This window comes from Tachypleus tridentatus, chromosome 6 (genome assembly GCF_004210375.1).
Source record: "Tachypleus tridentatus isolate NWPU-2018 chromosome 6, ASM421037v1, whole genome shotgun sequence".
Lineage (NCBI taxonomy): Eukaryota > Metazoa > Arthropoda > Merostomata > Xiphosura > Limulidae > Tachypleus > Tachypleus tridentatus.
This window is the reverse complement of record NC_134830.1, coordinates 163,928,939-163,953,903: the sequence shown is the minus strand read 5'-3', so window position 1 is coordinate 163,953,903 and position 24,965 is coordinate 163,928,939. Positions and strand designations below refer to the sequence as shown.

Below are 24,965 nucleotides of genomic sequence, written 5' to 3'. Positions count from 1 at the left end.
GTAAAAGAGAATCCCAAGAGTTGACGGTGGGTGGTGATGACTAGCTGCCTTCCTTCTAGTCTTACACTACTAAATTAGAGACGGCTAGCGCATATAACCCTTGTGTGGCTTTGCGCGAAATTCAAAACAAACAAGCAAATCTTATTCGAATAAGCATTGCAAACACGAAACAGTTGGTATGCACGTGCGTGTCTGTATAGTATATGTTTATACTGTCAGTCTCTAATACAAGGCGACAGAAGTTTTGTTGTTGTTTTTTTCCTAACTAAAATTTGCTAATCTATTATATTATGCTTACGGAAGTTTTATCACGTTGTTTCTAGCAAAGAGTAACACTTGTCAGGATGTTTATGTATTCTGCGAGCCGAATTTTTACATGCACAACGTGTCTCTGTAATTGTGTTACTCCTATATTCTCCCAAACTACAAGTTATCCAAGAGCGGCCTAACGTGCAAGTGTTATAACAGTTATACTCGGCAGAATTGCCTTCAGATGTTGTGTGGAATATATATATCTTACGAAAGTTCACAAACGTAATCTACTTACTTAACATTCGTCATTCTTAGTACACAATTCGACTTTGGAAATAACAAAAACGCGTTATTTTATTTTTCTTTAAGCCTTGAATAAATAATGAAGAGTAGCGACTTCTCTGAACGAATTCGCAAACGGTGCTCAGTTTCTTACGTTAATAACTCACGCCTGCGATTGTGTTTTTATTCACCTCAAAGTTATACATGTTTTAGGGTTATTCCTGTACGCTGAATCCACAAACGATATTCGTTTTTTATCTTTATCACGTACGCGTTTTTCACAAGGGATCATATATGCTTTTACGTAAGTGAGTCACTTTAATTGAAATCTGGTCATGTTTTGTTATGGTTAGAATGCCGACAACCATTGGCTATAATTTTCTCTAGACCATTGGTGACGTGAGAGTCATATCGATCGTTTCAGAATTCACGAGAAACACATCGCTGGTATATAAACGGTTAACAGGCCACACGACGCGTTATTTCTAGGTAGTATCAGTTATATTTGTTGTAAAAAAAAATCAAAGTCAAAACATTACAGAATTTGTCAAAAAAGCGTATTTTGGAATAAATTATGGGGACCAAGACAAACCATCGGCTCCCCAAAAAAAAGTTTACATTGTTTGTGTCAGAGTTCAGGCAATGATTTAAAGGCTAGAAAAGGTATTTGCCTTTTGGAATTACAGTGGTCCTATAAACCACGAAGACGGCTACTAATTTTGTTAATGTAATGCGTAGAGCTACAAAAACTCGAAATAAAAAGGAAAACTCTTATTCGAACCTTCGTTTTGTTATAAGACCTGTTGCTCATTGACCTGATGTAGCTGTACCTTCTACATCAGAGACTCTTGTTACAGTTTCATCTGGTTCTGAATCTGATATCAGTATAAATGATGAGGATTTTTTTAAAAACTTGAAACGTCTGGTGAGCTACAACATTTCACACAAGGTGAATTTAATGATTTGATGAGAGATTTGGGCAATCCAAAGGATTCTTCAAAGATCTGGGGATCCAGACTTCGGGCTAGGAACTTACTTTCCCCAGAGACGTCATTTTACTGTTACAGAAATCGTGAGAAAGAGTTTATACCATACATTTCACAAGAAAGGTTACTGGTTTGTTGTACCAATATTGCTGAATTAATACCAACGCTTGGAGCTGCAGTATATGAACAAAGTGGGTGGCGATTGGTAATTGATTTCCTAAAAGAAGTTCAAAAGGAGTTCTTCACAATGGTAACATATATGTATGTGTTCCTGTTGCTCATTCGGTTCACTTGAAAGAAACATTCTGAAATCTGAAAATTTTTCATAATAAAATCAAATACAAAACGACATTGTTGACTACTCTGTGAAGACTTAGAAATTCTTTGTTGTAGGGTCAACAATCAGGTTATACAAAGTCTCCATGTTTTATGTGTGAATGGTACAACAGGGACACGAAGTCAACGCTGGACAAGTAACAATGGTCACACAGAGTCAGCCAGGATCGAAAAACATTGAAGACACACACACATACAAGAAAAGTCCTGTAATCTCTACTTCACTCAAACCGGGCTCCAAGAAACAGTTTGTAAAGGTCTGAGACAAAGATGGCGGCTGTTTCAAGAACCTCTGTCGGCAATTTCCAGCTCTTTCAGAAACACAACTTTAATAAGTGATTTTTATTGGGCTTCAGATCAGGCAATTGAATGAACAGTTGGAAAGTACAGTTAAAAAAGAAGCGTAGTTTTCACAAATATGTTATTCACAATATTTTAAGAAACAACAAGGATCCAACTTACAAATACTGTCTGTATTATACTCGATACATTTAAAGAGATGGGTTGTAATATGAGCTTAAAAGTTCATTTCTTATATTAACGTAGTGAGTATTTCCCTGAAAATCTCAGTGACGTCAGCGGAAGAACGAGCGAAAAGGTTTCATCAAGACATCGGGTTTGGTTGGGTTTTAAATTTCGCGCAAAGGTACACGAGGGTTATCTGCGCTAACCATCCCTAATTTAGCAGTGTGAGACTAGAGGGAAGGCAGCTAGTAGTCATCACCAACCGCCAACTCTTGGGCTACTCTTTTAGCAACGAATAGTGGGATTGACCGTCACATTATAACATTATTTAAAACAAACCACTCACTCCAAGATTTTGATAGAAATAGTTGTGTCGATGCCTTTTGTAATTTTATTTAAATTTCTGTTTGAAATTCATATCGTGTGTAAATTACCTTAGGATTTATACCTCGACTAAAGAGTTCTTTGCTGATAGAGATCAGGCGTAGCAAAATTCTGAGTTTATACAATTTAGCTTAAACTAGTACGCGATGTAGCATACGCTGAGACATAGTTATAATGTAAAGATCTCAAATCGAACAGACTGGTATGGCCAAGTGGTTACGACGTTCGACTCGCAGTCTGCGAGCTCGAGTCCGTGTCACGACTAGTATGTTCGCCCTTTCACTATTAAATCAGTTATTTGTTTGTGAAAGATAACACAAAAGTGGGCGGATGGTGGTATTGACTAATCACCTTTGCTCTAGTCTAACACTGCTCAATTTAGGACAGGTAATACAGATAGCCCTTGTGTAGCTTTGTGCGAAATTCAAAACAATCCAAGTCATATCGCCCCAAATTGCCCAAAGACTTTAGTTTGTGTTATATATACTCCTGGTCCGATGCTTCAGTCAATAGATAGTCCCACTGCCTGTGATTGGAACTCAGCTACTCTGTGACTTGTCATCGTCAATCGACATTCGACCTGCGCAGGCGCTTTGGATGAAATTACGATGGACTTCTTTTGACGGCACTTGTCGAGGTAAATATATTTATCAAGCCCAGAAAATGTTGTGGTGGCACTCTAAAATAGGCTTAATATTGACAAGGGCAGTAGTGATACCACGTGGTAGTAAAAGGTCATGAATGAGGTGTCTAACCTCAAACATAAAATGAACAAAGGTTACATAATTTCACTTGAGAGTAAAAAAAAAAACAAATAGTCAGTTAGTATGTGGGCATTGCTGGTGATGTAGTGCGGCCACTCCGAAACTGTATTTTCTCATAACTACAGACTGAAAAGACCCCAGTGGCACAGCAATATGTCATTGGATTTCCAAAGCTAGAAATCGAGTTTCGATGACCAAGGTGGACAAAGCACATCTATCCCATTGTGTGGTTTTGTGCTTTATTACAAACAAGCAAATCGACTGAAATATATCGCCGTTATATCTCTCAGATATTTGGATATATTAGATTCCAGATTTTCCAAGTGAACCCCTCTAAGAAATAACTACCGGAATCTTTTGTTCTCCGCTTTGTCTCTCCTCACCCCGAACACAAGCTAGTCGAGAGTGAACACACTTGTTAAAACTTGACCCAGGTCAAACTATCATTTTTAAGATGTATTGAACAAATGAATAATTCAATTCTTTATAATCGAATTAAATGATACAAGTATCAATATTATATATCAATATTATGTATGAATAATCATGCATGTTTTTTTTTCATTTTTTGTAATTTTCTACAATACATTGCATCTAGAGTACAGCCCCGTTTATCCGGTCAGTCGTGGGTTACTTTAAGCAATTAATGGCCATACGGCCAGGTGGGTTTAAGGCGTTCGACTCATAATCTGAGGGTCGCGGGTTCGAATCCCGGTCGCACCAAACATGCTCGCCTTTTCAGCCGTGGTGGCGTTATAATGTGACGGTCAATCCCACTATTCGTTGGTAAAAGAGTAGCCCAAGAGTTGGTGGTGGGTGGTGATGACTAGCTGCCTTCCCTCTAGTCTTACACTGCTAAATTAGAGACGGCTAGCGCAGACAGCTCTCGTGTAGCTTTGCGCGAAATTCAAAAACAAGCAAACAAAGGGCTACACAGCGGAGTGACCGTCTTACCCCAACACTTGATCATAATACCTATGTTTCTGTTTGATACAGAATGTTGTAATAATATCTTTGCATTTCTTTGATTAAAAAAAATATATACATACTGTAGTTTTGATTAACAGGTAAATTCTGAGTTTATGAGTTCAAAGAGATCGTTTAGGACAGAGGGCCACGTGGCAAGTTAACAGCAACACGACTTCCCATAAAATCGGATGTTTTACAAGTATAAATTAGAAGGAACTATTTGGAACTGAGCCAAAGTGGTTGTTATTAAAGGTTGACCGACATGCGAGACTGGACTGTACAATTGTTTAAGTTATTCTGGAGACGAGTCGTTTAAAAAACCAACAAAAAAACACTTGTTCAGTAAATATGGAAATAACAACCATACTGAGTAATTATTTTTTTATTTTGGGATTTTAATCTACCGTTTATTTTGATTGTTGGCATTTTATATAATACAAGACTTGTGTATCTTTTGAAGATTCCAAATCAGGTAGCTTACTCGAAGGTCGGTCCGACATGGCCACGTGGTTAGGGCGTTCGACTCGTATTCTGAAGATCACGGGTTCGAATCCCCGTCACACCAAACATGCCCCTTTTCCGCCGTGGGGGCATTATAAAGTTCGGTCAATCCTACTATTCGTTTGTAAAAGAGTTGACCGTGGGAGGTGACGACTAGCTGCATTCTTTTTTAGTCTCACACATTGCTAAATGGGGAACAGCTAGCGTAGACAGCCTTCGTATAGCTTTGCTTTAGATTCAAAACAAACAGACGCATATTTTCAAATATAGAAGTACTTTGAATGAACAAAATATTGTGATATGTTAAATGTTTCGTTATGAAGGTTAAAACCTTGCTTTATGCACCTAAGTGATAAGATGCGTAGTGATCATTATCGAATCATATTTGTTCCTCGGAGTCAGTGATATGGTCACAAACTTACAACACTAAAATCCGAGGTTCGATTCCATTCAGGGTGAAGCTAACAAAATAGTTCATTGTATAGGTTTTTGCAAAAACAAATTATACAGACTGTAGATTACATGGTGCATGAGAAGTCTATCGATCGTTACCCAGGTAGACTGTAGGCTACATGGTTATCCAGCTAGACTGAAGGTTACATGGTGCATTATAGTTTCTTTGAATTGCTGTAAAAATGTCAAAGTTTTAAATCTTGTTTTCAAAGTAGTCCTTTTCCTAATTTGTTTTCTTCCTCAGTTATCTTTCAACTACTATTGGTCGAGATTACAAGGTGCGTGAGATGTTTATTGAACATCATACAGACAGGCAAAATTATAAATTTATTGTAGTTTCTTGGGATTTTGTTTGTGTGTCGAATCGGACCCTCGAGGTCACCTCCGAATTTCACAAGTACTATTCAATTGATCTCTAACAAACACTGATGTGTGTGTGTGTGTGTGTGTGTGTGTGTGTGTTCTTATACCAAAGCCACATCGGGCTATCTGCGTTAGCCGTCCCTAATTTAGTAGTGTAAGACTAGAGTTAAGGTAGCTAGTCATCACCACCCACCGCAAAATTTTGGGCTACTATTTTACCGACGAATAGTGGGATTGACCGTAACATTATAACACCCTCACGGCTGAAAGGGCGAGCATTTTGGTGCGATGTCCGAGAGGAATCGAACAACTGATTTTAGCGTTGTAAATTCGGAGATTTGACAAAAAATTGGAAACGTATGCTGCGCATAAAAATTTGGTGTTTAGACCCCGTCTTGCTGGGGAGTGAAGGGGTGTAACTATTTGTATATAGCTGTTACGCCTTCAGTGTTTGGCCAATCTCAACCACATTTGACATGCACCGTTAGAGTGCCTTTACTGGAAAGTAACATATGAGAGGTGGTTCGAAATTGAAATATAACCTACGATCTCCTCCCTTTGGGGCTCCTAGGTGTTCTCCCTACTATTATGTGGAGGAGTCCTTAAGGCACCCCATGGAGTGACATGGAGGATTCGTCTTTTGGTTCTGTCCCCCATCTATGTCACTCTCCGAGGAGCCATATGCATTGTCTCGTTCGGGTGGTGAAGGGCTGGGCTGTGTTAACTGGTCTTTAAACTAAACCAACTAATATTTTGTTGTGTTATTTTACGTGAATCATATGTTTTTCACGAACATTCCCATCCTGTTTGAACAGTCACTTACCTGTATAATTAGCAAAAATAATTTGTCTTTCGTTTTGGTTTGATGATTTCCTATTTCTTATGTGTGTGTGTGTTACACCTAGATATTTAACGTGTAAAAAACGTTGAATTAACGTTGCTGTGAAGATATACCGGTTAGTGAGTAAAAATTTCAAAACGTTTGCGTCAAGGTTCAGCTATTTCGTGAGAAACACAAGAAACGCACCGAAACAATAGTCTGAAATTCGGCCTCGTAGCCCATAAGTTCTTTTATTACAATTCAGTTAATTTATCTAATTCACGCCATAACATTTGTTGTTTTTAAGATATAAACAGCTTTTCAACTAATACTATGCCTTTTCTATCCTAGTAAGACTAATGAACCCTCGTAGTAGACGTAGAAAGGCCTCTTCGACAATTGTTTGTTTGTTTTGAATTTCGCGCAAAGATACTCGAGGGCTATCTGTGCTAGCCGTCCCTAATTTAGTAGCGTAAGACTAGAGGGAAGCCAGCTAGTCATCACCACCCACCGCCAATCTTGGGATACTCTTTTACCAACGAATAATGGGATTGAGCGTAACATTATAACGCCCTCACGGCTGAAAGGGCGAGCATGTTTGGTGCGACCGGAATTCGAACCCGCGACCCTCAGATTAAGAGTCAAACGCGTCAACACACTTGGCCATGCCGGGCCCTCGGCAATTGATAAAATAGATATACTGTGGTTGGTATATTATAATATATTAACAAAGACACGTAAAAATATTTGCAGCCAAATTAGTGCCTTCAACGCAACAGTGCCTCTTTAAAAACACGATTTGTCAAATAATGCGAAAGACTTCTAAGAGTAGACGCTGAAATTTGTATCTCCACTTTTTTAATTTATCAAGTACGGCCTATACCGTGTTTCTCCGATAATAAGACCTACCCATAAAATAAGACCTAGTGTGATTTTTGGGGATAGTTTTAATATAAGCCCTAGTTAAGAGTGGCAGGAAGAGGAAAGAAATAAAAAAAAATAATTTATTAATTAGTTTAATAGTTAGTTAATTAGTTTGTTTAAGTATTAATCAGTTAGTTTAATAGTTTAATAATAGTTTATTTTAAATGGTTAGTTTAATAGTTTTACTTTGTAACTTCATTTTTTATATATCAAAATAAGACATTCCCCGAAAATAAGCCCTAGTGTCATATTTTGGAGTGAAAATTAATATAAGCCCTGTCTTATTTTCGGAGAAACATGGTATTTGGTAACGAGATAAATTAATATTGTAACATGTGTTTGTTTTCTGCTTTAATTTAGTTAAAGTTAAACTTTACCGTACTTATTCCTATCAATAAGTAAATTTAAAATGGCATTTAAAAGGCCTAACGTTAATTAAACCTTTTTAAAATTCTCAGCTTTTAATCTGCTTGTGAACAAAATGTCTAAACCGCTTCTTCTTTGTGGGTATTTGGGTAAGTTGAATTTTTCAATACCCAGGAGGGTCAGGTGGATAAGACCTCTTTCTCCATCCCTAGCTTTCGTGTCGACAACCATTATATTGCTGTTGTAGTGCTTTTGGGCCAGAGTATCCCACAGTACTCCGGTCCTTTTCAGGGCAATGTCTTGATTTGCCCCTTTTTTCCTTCATCTGTTTATTATTTTTTCCCTCTTTTCCATATACATTTATCGAAAAAAAAAAAATAAAACTAGTTTTAAGTATCTAGTGCATAGTAGCCTGCTTGATTTATATTTTTTAAATATATATTTATAGGAGAGAGGTACTTAGGACTATGTTCATCATGTACGTAGTATCTGTCGAGATCACACATTAAATCATTTTTATGACAATTTTTATTAAAATACATTAGTGCATTTTGCAAGAGTTTTACAGATATTGTATCTGTGTTTGAGTATGAATGTGGATGAGGTACTACGTGGTACTTTATAGGCTGAAGTTAAGATTGAGTTTTGTACTTTTTGCAGTTTGTGTAATTGTTTTTGTGTTATGTTTATCCAGGCAGGACATGCGTATTCTATTATAGGTCTAATGTATGTTTTGTAGATTTTATTATATTATCAGATAACGTGCATTGATTTTTACCTGAAAGACTTCTTCCATAATTTGCTCTTTTCCAGATTCTAGTCAGGATATTGTTTGTATGCTGTATGTTAATTTGGTATCGTAAGTTAATCCTAAAAATTTAGCTGAAGTAACAGTCTGTAAAAGTGATCCGTTCATGTATAACTTTGGATCTTCTTTTAGTTTATTTAATCTGCTGAATAATATTATTTGGGTTTTCGGAATATTTATTTTTATTCTATATTTCTGGCAGTATTCTTCTATATTATTCAGGACTGGTTGGAGGTTTGTTGCTGCTATTGTAGGAGTGGGGGCGCTTTTCCAGACCACTACATCTTCAGCAAATTGTGATGCTAAACCTAAATTTAGGTCCGACAGTTGCATATTACTCACATACATGATAAATAAAATAGGGCTAACTACCCCTCCATGTGGGACTCCTGCCTCAGGTGAAAAGGATCATGAGTGGGCCCCATTCACATCTACTTTACACATTCTATTGTCCAAAAAGTTAAACAGCCAGCGAATAATTCCCTGGGGTAAAGCCATTTCCTGTAACCTATGTCGTAAACCATTATGCCACACTGTGTCAAAAGCTTTCTCAATATCGAGAAAGCAAGCTACAGTGCATTCATTTTTATTAAAACTGTCAGTAATTGATTCTGTAAGTCTAATTAGGTAGTCTATAGTTTGTCTGTATTTTCTAAATCCGTTTTGAATTTCGGGTAATTTTAAAGTTACTTCTAAGTATATTGATAGTCGGTTACTAATTATTCTTTATAAAATTTTGCCGATACAGCTGGTTAGACTAATTGGGCGGTGGTAGTTTGGTTTATTCGCTGGCTTTCCTTCTTTCTGGAACATTAATATTACTGCTTCCTTCCGAGAAAAATGGATATATCCTGCTAATAATGATAAGTTACATAAAGCAGTTAGGTGTTCATATAATTTCTGAGTACCATGTTTTAGCTTGTATACTATCTTCTCCAGGAGCTTTGTTTTTGTGTTTTTGATAGCTGTCAATACTTCTGTTATTGTTATATCTTGTATTAGTTGATGAGTGATCCAGTCTATTATTTTCTCAAAATGTCTAGAAAAATATTTACGTAAATTTGAAATGAAGCGCGCATGTATGCTCATTTAGATAACAAGGCGCATGCGTATTTTCAAGACAGACAAAAGAACAACAACTACTTTACACATAATGACTATTATGCTCCCCCAGGGATACAGTAATATGTGAGTAGGCTTAACTCTGTACAGTTTGTAAGTCCTAGTGAACTGTCAAGTGTAAATGGCGAATTTTGTTATATTTATAGTTTATCTTCTGGTGAAATCGTAAGTATGAGCATTTGGTAACTTCTGGTGGAATTTCTGGTGCGGTTATTTGATAACACTATGTAACACAAATTTTGTTCCTGGATAGTATGTGTTATTTCTTAATAGGCATTTTTCCCTTCAAACGTTGCTTTTGTGACCTGGATAATGAAATTTAGAAACTAACCTATTTTCTATGTAAAAGGGCAAATTTGCACATTTTTATTTACACAAGGTCTGAATAAAACAACATATGAATCAAGATTTACATGTATTTATACTAAATTTATACAAAAATGTTTAGAAGTGGGTAGTTTATCGATATTTGCGACTGTAATGTAAATCACTTTCACGTATCAGCCCCCAAATATAGTCTCCCATCATGTTTTCGTTAAATGTTCCCAGGTCACAAAAGCAAAGTTTGAAGAGAAAACTAGGTCTTTTCCACTTACTTTAGGCATAAGCAACTGGGAAATAGCACTTTCTGCCCAAGAACAAGAAAAAGTAAAAAAATATGACATAGTGTAATTCCTAGTGAAATATCTAATATGCGCATTTGGCAACAATGAAATTCGATTGTGTGCACGAGTAATTGTTTCTGGTAGCTTTTGTAGTATGTATACATGTATGTAGTTGATAGCTCCTGGTGATTTAACTAGTAAATATTCTTTAACTCTTCTTGAATTGTCTAGAATTTACAATTAATAAACCAATAGTTTAGTATTTATTTTCGTAGATGATAGTTCTGGATAAACGTTTTGCTATGTGCGTGTATATACAAGTTTACTGAAACGTACTAAGGATAGCTTGCAACTCGCGCTGATACAGCAGGGTTTAGATGTTCGTGTCGTTACACCACAGGCGACATGTTTATCACGTATTTATTGTATACAATGAGCGGCAATTTTCCGATAATTCGAAAGTACAACAACGTCACTTGCAATTTATGTGTGGAATAACACGTCACAGTTCTTTTCCATGAATGATATTCATATAACCAGATTGTTAAACGATGTAAAACCGATAGACGTGACGTTTCTAAGTCTTTGTTTTTCCCAACTTCTATCTGTGGTGAACAGTTGTGTACATTATAGCATTTAGAGCAGCATTCAGCTCTGAAACCACACAGTCGACCTGTATGGGCAACGTTCTTGTCAATAAGGAAGGGGTTTGGGTTATGAAAAAGAATTATCTGGTCATAAGTAATTATGGTGATGCTGGGAATATTTTTAGTGCGTGGAACAAGAGTATAAATAATGATGGTCAAGTCTCGCAAACCAAGAGTGTCCAAACTTTCAATCTCACCTTGAAGTCATTGGTCGTTTTCACTTGAAAGATGACAGAACAAACTGAAATCACAGCAGTCCTTGCGATACAGCTCCGGTGGTTCAACCACATATCTGCCAAGTCCTTCCGATGCAGCTCCAATGGACATTTGTGACATTAACCTCCTGAAACGTGGTCTTGGATGCAGATGTTAGTTGGTTAATGCAAGTCTGTGGAAAATATGTCAACACGTAGAGTCTAAGATAAACCTTTCGTAGATACGTGTTGCGATGGAAATTTCAATCTCGAACATAGAGGAAGTGTTTCCACAGGCTAAGCAAGAGATCTAGAACATTGTTTCTATGATTATCATTCAGTATATTCAATAACTAATGACCAAATTTCTCATTTGTATTTTAATAGCTTCTAGTGAAGTCCCTGTTTTTTAATGTTAAGTTTATTTGTGATTTAGGCTAGGTATGGACTGTTGGTTAACATGATGAACTATAAATCTAAGGGTCCATAGATTGAGTTCCTTTGTCGTAATATTGCGCTCCGCACTTTAGGACCGTGAGTACTTTAGAATAATGACAGTCAAATCCCACTATTTTTATTGGAGTAACCAAAACGTTGATTAGTGCTTTTACCACAATTTCTTGAAATCTGTTGATATTTTAAAATTATAATCTTTGTTTTTATTCGTCAGATGGCACTGTGCTCGAGTTCAAAACCGTCTACTTAGTTTGTTCATCTGCTAAACCGTCTGTACTTGTAAGAGTTCGGTTATCAACTTATTATTATTTTTACTTCGAAAACAGTCTTATTAAAGAAAATTCCAAATATGGAGGGACTTGCAAAAATAAGAATCCCAGATAAGTAACGACGCAGTGTTGATTTTGAAGAAGGCCTAACGTAAATTAAACCTACCTTGTGCGTTCTAAAATTATGTAACTTTTCGCTTGCCATTTCTTTAAAGATAAAAATAGTAAACTACTTGTATTACCCATTCCTTTGACGGAAGTTATTTAAAATCATGATTAATGAAAGGTTTTCTTGGGACATCAAAAGTTGCTTCTTTTATATGTAATTGTAAAAAGCGCTTATAAAACTACAACGCACAAAACAAAACAAACCTTTTTGTATGTGCAGTACTGTGCAAAAGGTTTTGGGACTAGACAATATTTCATCATTCTTTCCGTCTCATGACTCTAATTCTTCCATAGAATTACAATGTAAATATTAACATTATGGTAATGCTTCACTGATCCCTGTTGACAACTGAACGAACCAGGGCGAGAATACTTAATTATTCTTTAGAATTCCTATATACTTGTACCAAGTGCATGTCATAAGGGTTCTGCTTGAACGAATATACTCATCATATTTGGGGTTTAAAATAACTGCCATAGTATCCCATGCAGTGTCTTAACTATATGGAAAGAAGCTAGCATATGGCACTGGTATATGCCAGAAGAAATCAGTTTAATAGCACTCCACAGACAAACGTTGATAAAACAAAACATTGTTGAACACTATATGTTACGTTTTCTTGTCATGGAACGGTCCAAAAACCGTAGAGTTCACATAAAAGGCTTAGTGATGATGTTCGGACTCTCCGATATATTGCTACAGACTTGAGATGTTCCCCAAACACTGTCAGTTACATCCTAGATCATGAGACCACCTGTATCCCCACCCCAAAAATCTCTATTCAGTCGAAATTGTCTTCAAAACCTTACTTCCCAAAAATTTTTTTAATGCGTCAAAGAAGAAAAAAAAAAATAATCTCATGCACTTTCCATGTCCTAAAATAACCTTTCATTAACCATAAATTTACATAACCTTCGTCCAGTGGACAGGTACTTCAGTTAGTTTGTAATAACTTTTAATACTATTTTTAATCGCCAGTTTTATTATATTGTTTAATTCTCGTAGTTTTATCTTGCGTCACGTTCTGCTTTTCATCTATTGCTTAATTAACGTTCCTGTAATCGTTAACAGACGGGTTACTTTGTGGCTTGAAAAAGAACGTTTGCTCGAGACATCGCGAAATACATAACTTATCACCATATTTTTTTGAAATTTAAAAACAAAGTAGTCACATAAACATACAACAGACACTACTATGATATTATGTACAAAATTTTCCACAGGTTCTCTTTCAGGTGGAGATAATTTCGTTTTCATGACAACATGCTCCACATTAATTAAACCAGATCAGGAGACAAAACTACCGTTATGTGTTCGAACTTTCCGAATTGTCTTTGAACCATTTGTTTGAAAATAACACTCGAAATTACAGACTAGCCACATCCACAAGAGGTTTTTGACACACACAATTTTTTTTTTGTATTTAGTTACCAGTTATTGCTCAAACGTTTTTGATAAAAGTGGGTTAAAAAATTGGCTTTGTTTAAACAAAAAATAAAAACTTTATCGCGATACTTCTCGTGTTTGACCGTTGTTAAACTTGCGTCATAAATTCTACATCAGTGCCTTGAAAAGTCTTTTTTGTTTCTTTTTTCGACGATTCATTTCTGATTTATAGAGCATGCCCGGCTGTCTTTGAAAAATGTTCACATAATATTAAATGGAAAACTAAAATTAATTTACACCAAGTTTTATAATATTTTAAGTTTGTAAACGATATCGCTCAGCAAACTATATTATCTGGGCCTTTTTGTATTTTTCAGAATTGTACGAGATATTTTAAGTTATGTTCTGATTTGTGTCACGATCGTTGATGCTTGCTCGTAATTGAAATGAATCGGCCCGGCATGGCCAGGTGGTTAAGGCACTCGACTCGTAATCTGAGGGTTGTGGGTTTGAATCCCTGTTTCACCAAACATGCTCGCCCTTTCAGCTGTGCGGGCGTCATAATGTGACAGTCAATCTCACCTTTCGTTGGCAAAAGAGTAGCCCATGAGTTGGCGGTGGGTGGGGATGACTAGGCTTACACTGCTAAATTAGGGACGGCTAGCGCAGATAGCCCTCGAGTAGCTTTGCGCGAAATTCTAAAACAAACAAAAGTAAAATGTGATTAAATTGGAAAATCTGTTTACTGTTAGAAGAAAACAACTTTGTATTTCTACTTTCTCAGTGCAATTTCTTCCACCTTATTTGAACCGGATGCTGTTTTTTATAGGACTATTCATGTTGGTAGCGTTCATTTCTTTGTAACATTCACTAGTGTGGTTGTATTGTAATTGAGCATCTGTATAAAGACTTGCTCATCGAGCAGAAACTCACTGTTACGTGTTTGTTTCCCCTACTTTCTCATTATTCTAACCATGTAACTTCTAAGAATTCGTCTTGTATGTTTTTGTCCTGTCTTTCTTGTTGCTACAGCCCACGGGCTCAGTGCCTCAACTTTGGGCCATTGGTATAATCTAGGGAGGCAAGTTCTAATAGTAGATTTTGATTGCGTTTGTTTTGAATTTCGCACAAAGGTACTCGAGGGCCATCTACACTAGCCGTCCATAATTTAGCAGTGGAAGATTAGAGGGAAGGCAGCTAGTCATCACCGTCCACCGCCAACTCTTGGGATACTCGTCTAACCAATTGATTGGGATTGATCTTAACATTATAACGTCCCAACGGCTGAAAGGGCGAGCATGTTTGGTGTGACGGGGATTCGAACCCTCGACCCTGAGATTACGAGTCGAGCGCCTTAATCACCTAGCCATGCCGGGCCGAAATATTATTTACTAGTGTCTAACAGATATGGTTGTAGTTAACGAAAATGTGGCCGATAATGTTTTGGACTAATATCAAATATCTGACTGAATGATTGAATGTTCAGCAGCCGAATGTTTAATGCAGTTTAATATGAGTAGTTCAGTTAGTTTCATAACGCATTAGAAAATATGGCTATAAAGAGAATATGAAAGTTTGGATAAAGTAAACGAATTACAGACAAAAAAGATGCAATGACAAAATTTAAGTAAAAAACATGAAATGCATCGAGGTAATAACTCGTAGTTAACCCTAACTTCCACAACTATTAATAATAATAATAATAATAATAATATATATATATATATGTATTTTACATACACAAAATAACCTTACGAACAGCCTAGACTTGTCAGTATGTCCTATTTGTTCTCCTATAACTAAACAGAAAGCTTGCGGTCATACAACGCTGAATTCTGGATTCGATACCCGCGACGAGAACGACCAAGTAACCTATTTTGTATCTTATTGCTTTAATAATCTTAACAATCGTATCTAATGTTTCTATAACTTTTGAAACTTGTTAAATGAGAAAGTGAACATTCATTGAGTGCCTTCGTTGAACGATAAATAAGTTTAATGATATACGGACATAGCAGAAAATAATAGTATATATGCCTAACTAAATAGTTTTACTGGGTATTGACAAACGTACGTTAAGACTTTAGTTACGTTATACGTGTCTGAACGTATGTTTCTGCAAGACTGGTAGACAAATTCAACTTTGATAATGTGTACGTGCATTATCTTTGTCTCAGAATGTGTATACGTATACATCTGGGTGCATTTAAACAGTTCTTACTGCAACACGTGCCCGTGCGTTGGAAAAAAACGTGCGAAAGTAAATAAGCTACGGACACTTGAACGTTTGTATATCATTTTTATTTTCGGTATACAAATGTTGGCACTGAAAGGGTTAAGGGTTTAGGTTCGTTTGAATTTCGCGCGAAGCTACACGAGGGCTATCTGCACTAGCCGTCCCTAATTTAGCAGTGAAAGACTAGAGGGAAGGCAGCTAGTCATCACCACCCATCGTCAACAGGTACTAATATCCGGCAAACCGAACAAGTGGGCCGGATACTGAATATTTCTTAGTGTTGTGGTAAGTGTTTTTTAAGATACGCGTTTATTGATAATATATAAGATGATTGAAGCAATATGAAGTAGTGCGCTAGGCGTTACAAAGTGCCCGATTAGTTTGTGGGTTAAACGTAAATCATTCCAAATTTTTTACACTCTCAATGCCTTCCAAAACATTCATCATTAAAGATAAGAAATGACGAGTCACGACAGTCTTGTTTCAGCATGATACATAACTTAAGAAATACCGTTTCAATGTATCTCAAGACAGCTGGTATGGGTATTAAAATTTTTATTGAAATAAAGTAGAGAACAACGTTTTGACCTTCTGAGGTCATCTTCAGGTTAACAAAAAAGTTAAAAGAGTTTGCCGGGCACACGTCTTACGGACGAAATACTGTTTCGTATGAAGATAACACTTTAATAATTGAATAATCACAAAATATTAGAATGCCTACTTGAAAAACTTGAGACCCTGAATTTGAGCTTTAAAAGATTGCAAGCCTTTCCGCTGAGCCAGTGAAGGTCTTTGGATGAGTTAAATTGTAATCTGTAATAAGTTAACACAAGCTTACCATGATTTTAGTAGTAATGTTTATTAATCCATTTTGTTAAAACAAGCTCACCGTGATTTTAGTAGTAATGTTTATCGACCCATTTTGTTAAAACAAGCTCACCGTGATTTTAGTAGTAATGTTTATCTACCCATTTTGTTAAAACAAGCTCACCGTGATTTTAGTAGTAATGTTTATCGACTCATTTTGTTAAAACAAGCTCACCGTGATTTTAGTAGTAATGTTTATCTACCCATTTTGTTAAAACAAGCTCACCGTGATTTTAGTAGTAATGTTTATCGACTCGTTTTGTTAAAACAAGCTCACCGTGATTTTAGTAGTAATGTTTATTAACCCATTTTGTTAAAACAAGCTTATCGTAATTTTAGTAGTAATGTTTATTGACTGTTCTTGCCGTTCTGCGAGATCTTTTTATATTTGAAACTATTCAGAATATAAGCAGTGAGATGCGTTTCGTAAAGAAAAGGGTTTCTCGCTTTTATAAACTCGAGCCATTTCGGTGAGGCGCAGTTAAATGGCAAAGACTAAGATATAATAACAAAAGAAACAACACTTGAGCCCACATTGCATTAGATGCTAAATCTGAAATTATTGGAGTAAAGCCAGCGAACCCCTTCGTTTTTTAAAGGTTCCAGATTCCGACGTATCGACTTATTCATACTGTGCTGTGGGTTTGTTAGAAGATTCTAAAAAAAGAACAAAGATGGTACCGCATTTTAAAACTGATTCTTCATGCTGTTATAAATATACACTGGTTTTAATTTTTCTTGCTTGCTATACAGTCAGTGAGCGTTCAACGCGTTTTTATCGAATGTTCCGAGTATAGGATCCGGTGTTTCAGTGTTCGTTTCCGCTTTGTGTACAATATTACAAGTTCGATTAGGGAATTTAAAAAAATGATTCATTTATAATGAAAAAGTTCTCTCTAATTAGTATCTATTAAGGCATTATCTATTTTTCTCTCGTGAAAAAAGACCGGGTATGGCTAAATGGTTAGCGTATCGGGCTGCGTATCGTCAGGTTCGAGGCTCAAGCGGCGATATTCTCCTTATACACTCCGCCATTTTAGCTGTTCATTCGTTATAACTGTGGCAGTTAATCTCTCTATTCTGTTTTACAGTCTTTTGCTCTTTCATTTCTTCGTTTAATCACGTGTCGTATCAGGTACCTTTCAGACTAAAGTCATCAAATATTTTTGTGAACAAAGCTGTAGGGACGTTCTCGTCTGAATTTTTTCTGTAAAATTAAACCTTGTTGTAAGTATAACTGAATAAACAGACTACATATAAATTAGCAGGATGGTTTATTTTAACACCATTAAACTTCCAATGCAAGAATTTACGTTACCATGCGTTTCGCAAAATGTGGAATTTCATTGGCACTGATAAAATGTGAAACTGATTCACTCGAGACTTAGTAGAACTGGAGTTCATTCTTCGTCTGATTTCTAGCTGTACTAATTTGAGAAAAGGAACATACTGAAAAAAAGTTATATATAATTGCCCAGAGAAGAAACGCACTGAAAAAAAGTTATATAATTGCCCAGAGAAGAAACGCACTGAAAAAAGTTATATGTAATTGCCCAGAGAAGAAACGCACTGAAAAAAGTTGTATATAATTGCCCAGAGAAGACACGCACTAAAAAAGGTTATATATAATTACCAAGAGAAGAAACGCACTAAAACAAAGTTTTATATGTAATTGCCCAGAGAAGGAACACACTAAACATTTTTTCACCTTTTTATAAAGTGTGGCTCACAAAAATTGAATAAATAAATAAAATATCATTGGTCGGGCAGTTAATCTCACTACATGCTGCACGTGTTCCTAAAGTTTTGTTGTTTATATATATATAGAATGTTAAGGATTTCTATCATATTGATTTGCCAGTTCCTTACACTAAGTTTTGTAACAGTGGAAAACATACCAATACTCAATGTGGTGAAATATGTGAACGAAGGAAACGGGTTTCTGGATGCGAGGGTATTTGACACGTCACATGCTATTAGCTCGTGAAGTAAATTACAAGGAAGTTGACAGTCGTAATTTCCCACTACTCTACATTGGATAACTTCTTACGTTTTCTTTTGTGTGGTTTTGTCTAAAGTTTGAGGGTCGCTTGATGGCTGCTAGAGGATAAATATATTTTTTTTACCCCACCCCACGCCGATAGTCTCTGCTGTCCTTGTGTGAACCGCGTCGGTCGTATAATAACAAACTGTTAGTTTACTAATTAAAATTCGTTGTTCCGTGAGAGTTTAATCGTTGTTAGAAAATAACCCAACACCTACTCTCGAATAACTTCATTTAGTTCTATTGTTTAAGCTAGTTTACCCTTAAGATACGTAATATATAATTATGAAACTGCTACGCTAAATAACGTCGGATCTTCTGTACAGTGGCTCCAGGCTTAAAGGACAACATCAAACGAGCAGTGATGTAAGTTTATCGTATCGACATCCCAGTGTGATACACGATAAATTAAGGTTTACGATACTGAGCTCTTTTGGGAATTGTTATATTAGAAATTATTATAGCGATGCTGTTTTCAAACCACGTCCAATATCTTCGTTGCCAAGGCAACTTGATTGGCCAACTTTGTTTACTTAAGGTTTCTTTCACTTCCATCACCTGTGATGAGGATGATAGATATCTTTTTTAGTGTTTTTTTTATCTAGTTTGTTTATAATTTCACCCAAAGTTACATGAGAGCTATCTGCGCTAGCCGTCCTGAATTTAGCAGAGTCGAGGTTATACCACCTACCGCCACCTCTTGAAGTAGTCTTTTACCAGCGAATGGTTCGATTTACCATATCATTATAACGCTCCCACGGCTCCAAGAGCGAGCGTGTTTGGTGCGACGGGATTCGAACCCAAAATTCTCAGATTACGAGTCGAGCACCCTAACCCCCTGGCCATGCATGGCTCTTACATCTTGTCTAATCCAACTCCAGTTAGTTTTGTTTTTATTACCCGGTCGTAGCTGTATTTTTTTAATTTGTTATGTTTTCGACTTCGGTAGTAATAATGGTAATTTTTTACCACAACTATTAGCAGTTACAACTACCTGTTAAGAAAAAATATCATTATATTCGCCCATGGTAACTTCTTCAGGCCAGAATTAATTACAGAAAGTTGAAAATGTTTATTAATTTGAACACGCTAGTATATTCGTTATAATAACTGGCTTCCCGTTGTTTATCTTCAAATTGGAACATTCGTATTATAACATAGTTTTGAAATGTCTGTTATGTATTTTTCAGCCATTCAATCACTGGACTCCCTGAACAACGAAATTGTACAATTTATCTTTAAATCCAAGTCTGCAGAATTTGATGTTGATTCCAATCCTTATGATGACTCACCGGCAACCGCTAGGTGGCAGCAACAACGCGAGGCCCTTAAGTCTTCTGTGGCACTCATGCGACGTCTTCTGGTGGAAGCCCAAGCAAAATTCCGGAAGATGATGGAGGACAATAAAACTCTGGCGTCGAGCATGGATGGTGATATCAAGAATATTTCTCACCAGGAAGTGTCTAAGCTACAAATTGAGCTCACCAATACTAACAAACTGATTTCAGAAATAACTACAAGTGGAAGCACTTCTCCCGAGTTAGGTAACGCCCCCATTATGTCGGGAAACACGCTGACCACTTGCCTTCCTGCTCCAAAGAGTAACGTGATCTCAATGAACCAATCTGAATCTAACTGTAATTTTCAGAATTCAAAATCCTCAGTCTCGCCTAAATCAAGCACGAACAATTCCTGTGCGAATTGGGAAGAAGGCGACAGTGATAAACAGACTAGTCCTGTCAAAAGTAATACTACAAGCTTCGTAGTTACAACAGCGCCCTCTAACGATAACCAGTGTGAACGATGCAAAAGTAAGTAATTCCTCATCAATATTAATATTTATAAGAAACGATTAACATGTCCATAGTCGACTTACGTCAATAAGTACATGCTGACGTAATATTTTCGTTGCGTGTTGTGGATTTATAAACAACTGTTTATGTCAGTTCTTCTGAGGATGGGTATGACTGTTCTTGCCTTGTGTTTATTAATGACAAGGTCTTGGGTTCCCCAGTTGTTGACCGCACTGTTTAAAGCTACCTTCAAGTAAGAATTGGATCTATACAGTTTACAATTAGCGGAACTAGGAACTTTAAACGAAACTGACAACATTTATTTTTAAATTCTGTTTCTAAATAAACGAACGCGTAAGCCGCTTCGGAAATATAGAGTAAAAAGTAGTTAATGTGTTTGACTGTAAAGGCGGACTCTAAAACTTGATTGAATCTAATTAACTGTTTCCTTGTCAAAGGAAGGTATATATTATAAATAAATAATCAGTTGTATTACATTAGCCACGCTAACTTTACTACCACTAGTTCTACATGGAAAGCTTATTAACGTATATCATATGGAAATCAGATATTATTTTTAACTACACCTATAAAATAGCGCAAGGTATTAACTATGGTTTTAACCCTGTTATATCTATGGAATAGGGCCCCGACATGGCCATGTGGGTTAAAGCTTTCGACTCGTAATCTGAAGGTCGCGGGTTCGAATCCCGGTCGCACCAAACATGCTCGCCCTTTCAGCTGTGGTGACGTTATAATGTGACGGTCAATCCCACTATTCGTTGGTAAAAGAGTAGCCCAAGAGTTGGCGGTGGGTGGTGATGATTAGCTGCCTTCCTTCTAGTCTTACACTGTTAAATTAGAGAGGGCCAACACAGATAGCCCTCGAGTAGCTTTGCGCGAAATTCAAAAAGCAAAAAAACAAACTATGGAATTGCATAGCAAATCTTTTATCGCTTTAATTGTATTACATCTTCAGCAAAGCAGGTACATCTATAAATTAATACTGGTTGTCGGCTGTGGCTTCAATTAAGTTACATCTTCAGCATAGCAGGTACGTCTATAGATTAATACTGGTTGTCGGCTGTGGCTTCAACTAAGTTACATCTACAGAATAGCAGGTACATCTATAGATTAATACTGGTTGTCGGCTGTGGTTTTAACTGCATATTTATAAACGCTCTCCGGTAGGACAGTGGTAAGCCTAAGAACTTAAAAAGCTATGGGGCTCAATTCCCCGTGGTGTACACAGCATATAGTCTGATGTGACTTTGATTTAAAAACAAAACAAACAATATTTATAGACTAGCATAACGTTCTAAATGTTTTTTTTTAACACATCAGTATAAAACAGTGTAAAGTTAGGGTTTTACTGATATTTCTTTTTAACCGTTTAATTATGACTTTATAGTAACCTTTTAACAAAATACACTAATGCAAATGATTAGAAAAAAATGTTTATGTAAATAAAACTACATTTGTGAGTTACGAACGAACGTCGGGTTTCCTATTATATTGCTACAAATAATGTTAAAACGTTTATTACAAACGAACAATTCTGTATAACAATTAATATCGTAGTTACAAAAAATAAAAGTAGCTTAATTAAAGAATGATGTTGTATCGCAATAGGTACAGCTTCTTGTTGTTGTTGTATCGCAATAGGTACAGCTTCTTGTTGTTGTTGTATCGCAATAGGTACAGCGACTTGTTGTTGTTGTTGTATCGCAATAGGTACAGCGACTTGTTGTTGTTGTATCGCAATAGGTACAGCGACTTGTTGTATCGCAATAGGTACAGCGACTTGTTGTTGTATCGCAATAGGTACAGCTTCTTGTTGTTGTTGTATCGCAATAGGTACAGCTTCTTGTTGTTGTTGTATCGCAATAGGTACAGCTTGTTGTTGTTGTTGTATCGCAATAGGTACAGCTTGTTGTTGTTGTTGTATCGCAATAGGTACAGCTTGTTGTTGTTGTTGTATCGCAATAGGTACAGCTTCTTGTTGTTGTTGTATCGCAATAGGTACAGTAACTTGTTTTTGCTGTTGTTGTATCACAAGAGGTACAGTAACTGTAACTTTTATTTGGTAAAACGATATGATGTAACATCTCAGTTCTAGGAAAGTTTTTTTCAGATTTACACGTAAAGATGTAGAATGTTTTTGTGACGGAAATTTTTCCTCGTTTTTTTTACATGCTTTCTTCGTTCTCGTTACGAAATTATGGGTTTTCTATATACAAGTAGTAGAGTTTGTTCCTGTGCTGTTTTTTTATATATTTTTGTTCTGTTCACCTTTCCAGTGTTTCTTAGTAAGATAAAAGAAATTATGAGAATCCTAAGAGAAAAGTTATTTCATTTTTTCCTCTGCTAGTTGAGATAAGAAATCGAATACAATACAGAATACTTAACTATGATATTGGTTGTATCGGTTCGATGCCAGCTTTCGTTCCAGTACCCTGGGTGAAGCTTAACACAGACCTGGACCACGTGGTCGTAGTTTTTCTTGCTTTTACTCTTTGTGAACTCGTCTTGTTCATTCTGCTGATACATTCTGATGTTGATTTAAAAAACAACAACAACTTGGAGCTCTAGAGAACTGGTTTGTTTTGAATTTCGCACAAAGCTACACGAGGGCTATTTGCGTTAGCCGTTCCTAATTTAGCAGTGTAAGACTAGAGGGAAGATGGCTAGTCATAATCATCCGCCGCCAACTCTTGGGCTACTCTTTTTATCAACGAATAGTTGGATTGATTGTCACATTATAACGCCCCCACAGCTGAAAGGGCATGTTTGGTGTGTTTATTTGCTTGTTTTTGAATTTCGCACAAAGCTACACGAGGGCTATCTGTACTAGCCGTTTCTAATTCAGCAGTGTAAGACTAGAGGAAAGGCAGCTAGTCATTACCACGCACCACCAACTCTTGGGGTACCCTTTTACCAACTAATAGTGCGATTGACCGTCACATTATAACGCCCTCACGGCTGAAAGGGTGAACATGTTTGATGTGACGGGGATTCGAACCCGCGACCCTCGGATTACGAGTCGAATGCCTTTAACCATCTGGCCATGCCGGACCATCTCTAGATAAATCACACAAAGTTTCCAAGGATAATGATAACATTAAATAAACGTTGGTGGTTGTTGAAGACGTAAAGTCTTGTCAAATATGGAAATCGAATATTTAAAAAAAACTATCGCGATTTTACTATATGGCCAGACTTGTGCTCTCATATCAGCCCTTCGGTGGGTCAACGTTAAGTTTACTGAATTAAAACGCTAAAATTCTGTGTTCGATACACCGTAATGGAGAAAGTACTGAGGGCTTTTTGCTGAATAGACAAACCAAACGAAAGCTCTTTTGTACGTTTTAAGAATTAATCTTTGGTATACAATCCGTTTTATGCTAACGAGCACCCCTGGCGATTAATAACAAACATACAAAGCACGAAATTTTGGTACATGAACTTCTCAAGTGGTACATACAATCTTATCTTCAAGAGGACCAATCAGAAACGAAAATAATTAAGAAAAAAAATGCGTTTCTATTGACGCAGCTGAACAAAGGTTATTGAGAGCTAGGCCTTAGTGTTGTGAGCGTATTAGTAACAATACTAATATTGTTATTTCTACACGTGTTATATCGTTTCAGTATTATATCGTTATTTGGAACGACCTATATTAAACTACAAAGACATTTAATGTAAGTTATATAAATTATATTACATCTACAGCAAATACAAGTCTCAACTATAGAAGTCGCCATCTTTCATCTGACTGTCTCGGTTTCTGGCACTGACAGCAGAATTTTCCAGTGGAGGATGATGTTATTGAGACAGAATATCCTGCCGAAAAAGGCTTAATTTGTATTGCTTTAGCTCTTACGCTTTTCTTTTAAACAAAGTAACTGTTAATATTACAAAAAAATCCGATACATTTCGATAATAACACTTGATAGAATTTCGTGCTCGAATTAACACGCAATTTCGTAAACCTTGAGAGGTGACGTTTCCGCGAAACGAGATGGACTGAACAAATAATGCATGAAGTACTAACCAACACGAGATTTGGAACGAGGGCACGTTCGCGTGCTCTTTTTTTTTTTTTTTAAAAAAAAAAGCTTTGAGAAATGTATAAATCACCTCGAGACATTATCTGGCTAAAATAACGAATGATCCAATGTGTATTATACAATATTTCAACTGAATTGAGAAATGTGTAAATAACTCGACGAAAGATAATTAATTGAAATGGTAAATGAACGGATGTGCATTATACCGATGTTATTCAACTCTAATTGATTTTATTAGAGCAATAAATGTTTTTCTTAAGCCCTCTTCGCCGAGACACAAATTCAATGCCATTTTATTTAAATGTATCTAAAAATAAATATGACAATCGTCCTATCTTTCAGTTCACCATATTTTATATTATATAGCTACATATATGTCAGAAGCAGGACCTAATCAGTCCTGAAGGCTTGCATGTTAATACTGCTAAAAATTG

At 36.4% G+C, this 24,965-nt stretch overlaps 1 protein-coding gene across 10 annotated transcripts in view; it reads left to right on the top strand.

Moving 5' to 3' along the window:
* LOC143254335 (kazrin-like) overlaps window positions 1–24,965 on the top strand; it is a 136,255-nt gene that overhangs the window by 82,959 nt on the left and 28,331 nt on the right. For 9 of the 10 annotated variants that reach the window (XM_076509361.1, XM_076509358.1, XM_076509367.1 and 6 more), the window contains exon 2: window positions 19,859–20,479. In XM_076509361.1, the coding sequence (XP_076365476.1) occupies window positions 20,017–20,479 (463 nt within the window). In that variant the 5' untranslated portion in view covers window positions 19,859–20,016. Of the gene's footprint in view, window positions 1–18,680; window positions 19,035–19,858; window positions 20,480–24,965 lie in introns of those variants that run through there. The other variant, XM_076509365.1, reaches the window with a different exon arrangement.